The sequence below is a fragment of the Rhinopithecus bieti genome, unplaced genomic scaffold (genome assembly GCF_001698545.2).
Source record: "Rhinopithecus bieti isolate Rb0 unplaced genomic scaffold, ASM169854v2 scaffold_42745, whole genome shotgun sequence".
NCBI lineage: Eukaryota > Metazoa > Chordata > Mammalia > Primates > Cercopithecidae > Rhinopithecus > Rhinopithecus bieti.
Genome location: NW_016819184.1, coordinates 2,636,204 through 2,646,125, shown reverse-complemented (window position 1 = coordinate 2,646,125; position 9,922 = coordinate 2,636,204). Strand labels below are relative to the sequence as shown.

Here is a 9,922-nt window from a genome sequence, read left to right as displayed (position 1 = left end):
TATATATTTTTTTTTTTTTTTTTCCGATCACCCACAGAATATTACACAGGTTTAGGCTGAACAGCTCATTCTCTGAACCTACCCTGGATGTCTTGACTCACTGTTGCTTGGTTGCGTTAAAGACAGTATGAACTTTAGCTCCCAAAGTGACAGAAGCTGAACTCTGAGTATATGCTGGGTCATCTGCACTCTGCACTTCCTAACGTACTGATGTTAGTGAAGGGTAGTTTTGGGTCAGCATTATAACCTTTCATTGTTGATTCAAAATTCTCTTTTGCAATATGAGTGGAGTGAAAAGTTTCCCATTAAACAAACTTCTCTGATCTGTTGCTATCATTGAGTTTCTAATTTGGAGGAATTGTTGAAGAAAAGACCTGCATGGATGCCTCATTTTAACCTCCTCATTGGCAATTGCCAAGAACAGCCAGCAGCTTGGTGTGCCATGCCAGGCTGCTGCAGGGGCCCCTCCTCCCTTCCTTCTGCCAGGAGGCCTTACTAGTTTGTGTGTGCGTCTTACAACACTCTAAGGTGGGGGTGGTTTCGGTAAGGTAGGCTTTTTCAGCCTCAGTACCATTGACATTTGGGACTGGATAGCTCTTGGTTGGGGGGCTGCCCTGTGCAGGCAGCATAGAATGTCAGCAGCATTCCTGGCCTCTACCTGCTAGATAACCAGCAGCAGCTCCTCAGTTGTGGGCAACTGAAAACGTCTTCTTCCAGACTTTGCAAATGGCCCAGTGATTGAGAACCTCTGCGGTTAAGGAATGTGCTAATGTGGACTTCGGTGCCCATCTCTATCTGTGGTTTCTTCTGCCTCCTCTGAGACAAGGTCTCCAGGTGACCCAACTTTGCTTTTGCTTTTAAGGATCCTGGGCCGGAGGCTGGGATGCTCTGTCTGGATCGGAGGCATAGATGGCCAGATCTAGGCTTTCCCTTGGGGGAGAACCCTGATGGGTTCAAGATTGTGTAACCTCAAGCCTCTTTGCTCTCCCCATGTCTGTGTTCTTAATGTAGAGGACAGTAACTTTGAGCAACTTTTTAGAGGGTGTTTGGTTTGATAATTGTTTTTTGATAATTTGGTGGATCACTAAAATTATTCTCCAGTCTAAACTTTAAAAAAAAAGAACTTGTAACATTTCTCACTACTTTTATATTTTGTTTGTGAAAAATTACATTTGCAAAAGAAAAGAAAAAGGATAGCAATCCTTCTGAAGGTTTTGACTATATCTTAAAATCCTAAATTACTGATGAAAGCCAAACACAGCTTCTTCCTGTTGGGAGTTTCTGCTGTATTCTTGTTGATGACAGTCATACAAACAAACTTCAAATTAAAAACCACAAGGAACAGCTGTAGGGGCTCTGGAGAGAGTATTCTGCCCCGGGACAGGCAAGCGGCACAATCCTTGAGAGTTCCCAGGAAATAAAATGCCACGTTTGGTGTGAGCAGCTCAGGTCTTTCCATGACATTCCTAGCACATATGGTGTGGTTTCGAGCCTTTGATCTATACCCTCTGAAGGGAATCTATTTTACAGCCTTTCCAGAACACACAGCCCAGGGCTCATGGCTATCAATACCAAGGGAGCAACCCATCAAATTTATACCAATTCTTGAAACCACTAAGATACATTTGCAAGATAAATGGGTTCAAGCTCTCCCACATCCCATGGTTCTATACTTGGGGTGGAGTATTTAGAGGTAGCTTAGAATTACAATCAAGTAAGGTCCTTCACTTTTTGTCTGATAGAATCATCCCGGCATGGCCCCAGATTGTTCTTGCATTTGTGGGTAAACATCATTTGTCACTCATAATAAGAAAGTGGGAAGAGGAGAACGTTAACATACCTATAGATAATACATGCACTGTTCCTGCATGTGTCACAATTAGCTGTGTCTTGCCCCGTCCGATATGAAAGCCTACAAGATAAGAACAGGAGAGCATTACAAGCGGTGGCTGGGGGTCACTGGCTTTATAGAGCAGATGCCTCAAATCAGATGCCTTCCCAATGCCAAGCTCATCATGGTCATGGAAATTGATTAATGCGTGTTTCCCAGTTTGCTCCTGTCTCTGCTTTCCTTGTACAGAACCAATGCAACACTACAGCTAAGATGGTATTTAAATTTAGAAGTGAACATAAGCTCCTGGATGAAGTAAATCATATAATTTTGTTATAAGCACAGGGAATTTCGGATGTTTCAATGCAGATTTATGGTGTTTTGAAGAAACTTTGAGGAAAAACCAACCACAGATACATATGCTGACTCCATGGCTTAGGTTTGCTCTACCCCCGCCTGTCCTGCTAGAACCCGGACTGGCTAAGTGCAGCCTGCAGGCCAAATCCCGCTGGGGCCTGGTTTTGTCCAGCAAACTAAGAATGGATTTTACATTTTAAGTGCTTGAAAAGAAATTGAAAGCATGTCATATTTGTGATACATGGAAATGATCTGAAATTCAAATTTCAGTGTCCATGAATAAAGTTTTTACTTTTGTCAATAAAATGGTGAAAATTTTTATGAAAATACCTGTTTCTAGTATCCTCAATTTTGCCTCTTGGTCTGCAAATCCCTGAACATTTACTCTCTGGCTCTTTAGAGAAAAAAAAAAAAATTCCAAGCCTTATGTTAGAATGTCTTCCTGTCATTGCCATAGCTTCTGAATTACTTTCCCTGGCTTTATTCTCTGCTGAGTTCTGTCAGACCCCCGAGGCCAGGCAGATTTTGGCCTTTGTGGGGGAGGTTGCTGATTCTCCCCCCTAGTTAAAAAATTAACAATAATAACCTTGGGGTCTTTCTGTAGTATATTGTTGAAGGTTGTATAAACATAAAGGGGTTGATGATGAGAATTTTCTGGACCAGGCTGGAGTTGCCTTGGCTATTTCTTGGTCCAGCCACCCAGGAACAGTTGGGGGGTGTTTTGTGCTCTCACGGTTTCTCCTATTTCATCCAGCCTTTCCTCTCTGACATTTTTAACATGCAGATTTGTATTTTCTGAATATTATTTTATGTCCAGGCACAGAAATGATAATGGGAATGTTAAATTTGTGGCAGGAGAAAAGCTTCCATCTGAATTGGCTTATAAACACTTTGGGGGCAAATTTCCATGTACAGAGCTACTCACCAGAGTAACAGTGTGCACAGAAGGTCTTCTGTCAACATTGCTAGTCAGTATTTTTTATCCCCTTTGCTATGTAAACTTCTCTGCATCATGGGTTCTAAATTGAAAATAACTTGTTTTCCTCATTATATTTTGTGTTACATCAACATTTGACAAAAGGATTGTCTGCTACATGCCATGATTGTCTCAGTGGGCTTGCAAAACTCAGACCTGACCTCTCAGTTCTGTGCAGTTCATTGATCAAGTGACCATATTCTGCTCCAAAGTGTTGCCAAGCACTTCCTGTGATTCATCATATTTCAACCGGAATTGGAGTGACAGTATGGCTGTCTCTATTGTCTTCTCATCATCACCTCCCACATTGGGCGCCTTTGGAACCCCACATCAGGCCGTTCCATTCTCCCGTTGGCTTTGTCAAGGGAGACGGGGATGAACAGCCTGTGCCCTCCCTTCCCCTTGTTCCTCATCAGACACGGTGATTTTTCAGTCCTTACCCCTTTCCTCCTCATGGCAAGCCCCAAGAATGCATTCCTCCTGCACCTTCCCACCTGGCTCCGGATTTGTCCACCCCATGCCAAGACTCTTCCACATGGTGACATCACTCTTCTCCCTTCTTTCTTGCCCTATATAGACTTATAGCCTTTTTCCATCAGCTAATTCTACTGGAGCTTGGCTCTAAGCTCAGTGCTGACCAAGGTCATTTTGCACAGTGAAATAAGTGCCATCCTTGAGCTCAGGTGCTACCACGGTCCATGCTGAATGTGTTGTTAAACCGTTGGCTTGGGTTGCATATGAGGTACTGCGCTACTATTGTGTTGTGTTGGTGGGTATAAACCTACAGTCAGGAGAAAGAGTACCTAATACTTGTCTATAGGTGCTAGTCATATCCAAATTTTAGGTTCTTACAGTGGGCCAAACCGGGGGTATTTAATAATTTTCTGAAGGCATTCTTTTTGTGCTCACAGGAAAGTGTGAATTCTAAGCTTATGGAACCTTCCTGCCCTAAACCTCAGGGCAAATCTCTATCAAGCCTCATCAGTATCAATGCTCCTTTCTTGCCCAGTGTCCAAGTTTCCCAGTGCCTCACTTGCATTAGAGCCCTCAGCCTTCTGATTATGCTAGCCTCACTTACAGAGGAGAATACAGTCACACTTCAGGTCCAGGATCTCATTATTCTGAGACCCCAGGCTTCTGATGTTCCCTGTCACCTTGCTGGTACTCTGGGGCCGGTGTTCTGCACCACATGTAATTGGCAGCTTGGGATAGGCAATGGACCTGACAATGACAGGACAAAGGCTTCAGGCACCTGAAATGGACAAGAGGAATCTTCTAGGATCTTGGAGTTCTTCAGTAAGAAGTTGCTTTTCTTTTCTTTTCTTTTTTTTTTTTTTTTTTGAGACCAGGTTTTGCTCTTGTTGCCCAGGCTAGAGTGCAATGGCACGATCTGGGTTCAAGCCATTCTCCTGCCTCAGCCTCCCGACTAGCTGGGATTACAGACATGTGCCACCATATCTGGCTAATTTTGTATTTTTAGTAGAGACAGGGTTTCTTCATTTTGGTCAGGCTGGTCTCAAACTCCCAACCTCAAGTGATCTTCCTGCCTCGGCCTCCCAAAGTGCTGAGATTACAGGCCTGAGCCACCGAGCCTGGCCCAAGAAATTGCTTTTCTAAAGCCCATCCTGAAAAGACTTTACTGCAATCACTTTGTAGAAAGCACATGTGTCCCCGTTACTGTCAGTAAGCAAATAGTTATTAAGTACCTACTAAGTGTCAAACATTTTTCTGGCTCTACAGGAGACATTTGCAAATAAGATAGAGTCCTTTTCCTCACAAAGCTCACAGTGGCGTGGGAGTGGCAGAAGGGCAACATAAATGCATGAATGAGCGAACGGCTAGATAATTTTGATACTGCTGAGTGTTAAGGAAGTGTTGTGAAGCAGTTTGGCCTAGAATGAACTCTAAGGAGGTGACGTTTTTAGTGAGACCTGGATGGTAATAAAAAAGCAGTCAGTCCATCTGTTGATCCAGGGTTGGGTGTTGCAAACACAAAGACCATCCCGTGTTAACATCCTGCAGTGGAAATGATGCTCCTTCTCTTTGCAAGTCAGAGAAAAAGGCCAGTGCTGCTGGAATAGATGTGGCAGGTGAGAGTGGTGAGAGATGAGGACATGTGTATAAAATGAGAGGCCCTTTGGGCATTATTTTAAATTGAATGGGAAGCCACCATCGAGGTTTTCTTATAGGTGGTTGAATGACATGGAAACACTTCTTGACTTTTATTCTCAATCCTCTCCTTCTATAACATCATTTTCACTCAATTTCCTTTCTCTTGCTTCCTTTATTTACAACCCAGCCCAATTCACCAATTCCTGAGAAAATGGCGTGGTTTGGCTGATGTTTGTCGGTAAGAAGCAAAGGAGTCATTATGTTTTCTTTGTTTGGAGCTGTATCTGTGGTCATCCTTTTTTCAGCTAGTTGAAAACATAATGGGTGGTCTGTCAGTTTCTAAATATATGTATGTTTCACCCATGTGTGAGAATTATTTTTAGGACTTCATTACCATGAAGGTGAGGTTTTGTTTAAGTTTTGTTTAGGATCTTCCTTTTGTTTAAAGGAATCAATTGTTTGGAGTCCATGAATGTCAGCAGGAGATTAATTTGTGAATAAAATTTAAAGTGTTGACCTTGTCATGTGGTTAATTCACAGGCAGCTGCCAGCAGCTGATGTCAATCAGGGTATGCCTGCTAAAATTTTATTAAGCACGAGTGTTCTCAATAGAGGGCTTAAAACTATGTAATCCATTGTGCTTATTGCTTTGATAATCCATCTAATTGTCCTTGAAGCTTCCAAGCTGTAGGGTTTGGCTTCACTGATAATTTTATGGTCACATTAATAATTGGGCTGCAGCATCTGAATATGTTCTCCAAATAGAGATGAAACAGATAAGTTATTTCTACAGGACAGGGAACACAGAGTGCTGTTATGGAATTTCCCTATTTTTTTCTTCTCAACTTGGAAACACGTCAGAAAATAGTACTTTGAATGATTCTCTTTCTATATTGCCATTGCCATAAGGCAGAACAATCTAAAAACTTTAAACTGCTAGAGCAGATACTTCTCCAGTGACTGTAGGGCTGGAAATCTTTTGTGAATTAGAAGTTTAGAGAGGAGAAAGCTTAGGTTATTGATGTAAAAGCTGCAGTAGAAGAACATTTGGGTCACAAATTATAAATTTTCTGTCTTGCAGATTAATTGCTACCTTTGTAAAGCACTCTTCCCTTTTGCTTTGAGGAGCCTGTGTTATACATAGGCTTATAACTCCATGCGTGATACAATATCTGGTACCTTCTGGGCATTCAGTTAATGTTAATGTAGCCAAGTCATAGAGTCCGTATTTGTATTTTCATATTGAAGTCCAGAATAACACATCTATCTATTTAAAGAATTCCAACCGAGTGTGGAAAAAAACCCTGACAAGTATAAATTGTGAAAAGTGCTAGTCTTCTTTTTTCTCCCCATATGAACTCCTTTGGGTGCTAATGATAAGCATGTTCATTGTAAATACGGATTTTGTGGCATTCACTATTTATTGTCCCATGGCAGTTAGTTGTAAGTATTCTCTTAACAATGCATATAGCTCGGAAAACATCGCATTCAGCACCAGGGACAGTGTCACCAGTCCAAGGTGCTCTCTTTTTTTGGTGCTTTTGTTTTCTGTTCTGTTGACCCTCTAGCCTCCCATCCTTCTAGAACTGAGTTTTATCCCAGGGACCAATCTGGGGACCCTGGACCTCCCCTTGCTTGATGCCTTTTGAACACTCCTTGGTCAAGGTGGGCTTGCCTGTTAGACCAGCCTGGACGCGAATTGTTAACAGGGAAGCTAAGAACATAGACTCTGTGACAGTGCATGAAAGAGAAGATGATGCTCTGTTAGAAACAGAAGGGATCTGGACAAGCCAATTTTACAGGGTAGTTTTGGTGGAGTCCAGGTTTTGAGTCATTTACACTTCTATTTCATCGTGAACCACCTGTCTTCACAGGACTTTGCTCTACTTTAAAGAAAGCAAAATAAACTTGACTTACAGAACACAGTGTGGAGCTCTAGTCAGTGCACCCTCCTTTAAAGGAAACCTCAGGGCTACCTCTCTGTGATAGCCTGGACCTCTCAGGTTTAGCTCAGCATGCAGTTCCCCAGTTTCTCTAGCTACCTTATACCTTTATAATAATCGGCTCTAATTCTTCAGTTGTTATTATCAGCAATTCCTGAATGTATAAATACATATATATACTTGTATACTTACAAATATATAACATACCTGAATTTTTTTTTGTTTGTAAATACACACACATACATACCTTTGTAAATGTATTTTAAAAAGTGGTGACAATTTGGGGCATGCAAGTCTTCAGTTATTCCTTTTTGGACAGTAGCAAAAGAGGGAATATACGCACCTTTGTATATTTATTTTAAAAACTGGTGACAATTTGGGTTATGCGTGTTTTCAGTTATTCCTTTTATGGATCATTAGCAAAAAAGGGCATCACAGATAGACATTTGAAAAGAAACTAAGAAGGGCAGGCCCGTGGCAGAGCTGGTGCTGCAGTTTTTGTGACCCCACTGCAGGAACGATAAAGGAGAAGCAGTGTCTGCCGGCCTCAGCCTGAGAGCCGCACCATGGCCACGTCCTGGGCGGCAAGGAGCAGGGCACGGGAGGGCTGGACGGCATCTGCTCTTTCATGCCGGCACCACAGCGAGATCTAAGTCAGCAGGGCCCTGGGTGTTAGGAAAGGGTGTTGAGAAATGTCAGAGAAAGGTCACTGCAAGCTTTCTTCCCAGCCACATATCCAAGCTGAGCAGTGTCTCCGAGACCTTGAAGATGGGGCCTGAGAGGCAGGACTAACAACTCTGAGGCAATCATAACAAAACATAAATTGTTTGGTTAAAAGGTCAGGAAAGAAAAAAAAAAAAGTCTCACTGTGCTATCATTAGAAGCAAACACCGAGAAAGTGACAAGCATCTCGTAGAGGAATGGTCAGCAAGTGGAAACTAATTTTACAGTACCTAAGAGTAATGACAGTACGAGTATTAGGTTATTGGATTGACTTAAATGTGCTGTTTTTACTGCCATAGTCCCACAACACTATTTCCTTCATAAGATTTAAATTCTCAATTGGAAACTTCTCTTCTCACATTCCTGGGTGACTGGATGGGGCATTTGTGTGTACCTGGTCTGGCTGCAGAGCTCAGCAGCTTGCTGTGAGCCCCTCCTTGGAAGATGTATTCAGTATACAGTACACAGGAGGGCAAGCGGCCCAGTTGCTGATTTGCTGCTCTTTTAAATGGCTTGTTAATTTTCAGCAAGTTCAGAGCTTCTAGTATGTGAGGGAACTCCACGTTGGATAATGCTGAAATCAAGGCATGACCTTCTAAGTGTGGTCTTCAAAACGTTCATCACATAGGGTATTGAAGTTGTCACACTGAATTAATTCAGAGGCTGTATTCTAGGTTTGCCTGTATGGACCTAAGCTATAGATGGTGGTTGTTGCAGAAATAAAAAAGGCATGGTCTCTGCTCTCAAAGAAAATTCTTTCGCCGTTAATTTATTCTCTTCCATTTGATCTCTCTTGTTCTTTCAGTTTTCTTACTGGATGCAACAACCGTTTTTTTCTTCTGCATTCTTACCCAGGTTTGTGCACTAGCTGTCTCTTCTTGATAACGAAGCCATCATTTACGTCAGCATCTTGAAGGGCTTTTTCACTTAATCGTCTCAAAGTGACATTAATTAGAGGCATAAAATGATACCACTACTATTGCTGGGAGAAATTATGTTTCAAAAAGTAGTAAAGGCACTGTTTTCAGTGATTCCCTCCTATGTTTGAGAGCCACTCTGAGCAGTAGATTTGGCTTGTTCCTGAATCTAAGGTCTCACCAGGAGTTTGCCAGATTATGCCCTGGACGTGTACTTATTTCAGATGTCAGCTCTTTACAGCTAAAGTGGATTTAGACTTCAGCATATACTCATGGAAATGCAACTACATTGTCATAAGCATTTGAGCTGTTAAATGCTAGAATTTGAGGGAACAGCGAATTTATGGTGGCTAAAAGAATATGAAGTCGATTTTCTTAACCAACTCCCGAGATCACCCCGTCATCAAAGGCAGTACTGGCTTTTGGTGATGGCTTGTCTGTTCCCTTTTTCCCAGTAGCTGATAGGAGCCATCTGTCAGCCAGCACCCAGCTTGCTAAAGTTAAGCTGGGCAGTTCTGGGATCCTTGCTGGCCTTGGATCTCCAAGCAGACAAAGTAAGTTGTTAGTGGTAAAAACTGAAGTTGCAATTTGAAGAGCACAAATTCACAGTGACCCTCCATACTGGTAAGGCTGTTAGGAGTACTGCCCCTCTTCTCCCCTGCCTTTGGGATGTCGAACAGGGGTGAGTGTTGACGTCTCTCCAGCTGCCTGGCTGCCACCTTCTGAGAGCTCTGCCAGAGCAGCTCCATCAGCTGCTCTTCAGGGACCCTTTGGCTGGCTCTCCCCCACTGTCCTCGCCTCTGCTCGGTTTCCTCTGCCAGAACACGTGTCTTGCCATGTTGTCATTATGGCAACATGGCCATAATCTTTCTTTGTTCGCCCAACAAATGAATATCTTCCATGCCAGTCACGGTGGGGATGGTTTGTGGATACACGGAATGATGAATGAAGGAGCAAATGAAAAATATAATTGAGAAGGTGTCTTTGTCTCAGATCTCTGGGGTTGGATGGACCCCTGTTCCGGAGAAACTTAGCAGCTTTTTCCTGACAGTTAAGTAAAACT

General features: G+C 42.6%; 2 protein-coding genes across 5 annotated transcripts in view; one reads left to right on the top strand and one right to left on the bottom strand.

The window, feature by feature from the left end:
* Positions 1 to 9,922, top strand: part of DOCK1 (dedicator of cytokinesis 1) — a 487,728-nt gene that overhangs the window by 184,260 nt on the left and 293,546 nt on the right. The window lies entirely within an intron of this gene.
* Positions 1 to 9,922, bottom strand: part of INSYN2A (inhibitory synaptic factor 2A) — a 61,220-nt gene that overhangs the window by 16,972 nt on the left and 34,326 nt on the right. Inside the window, exon 3 of the mRNA XM_017858671.1 lies at positions 1,841 to 1,912. Coding sequence (XP_017714160.1) covers positions 1,841 to 1,912 — 72 coding nt within the window. The remainder of the gene's footprint in view (positions 1 to 1,840; positions 1,913 to 9,922) is intronic.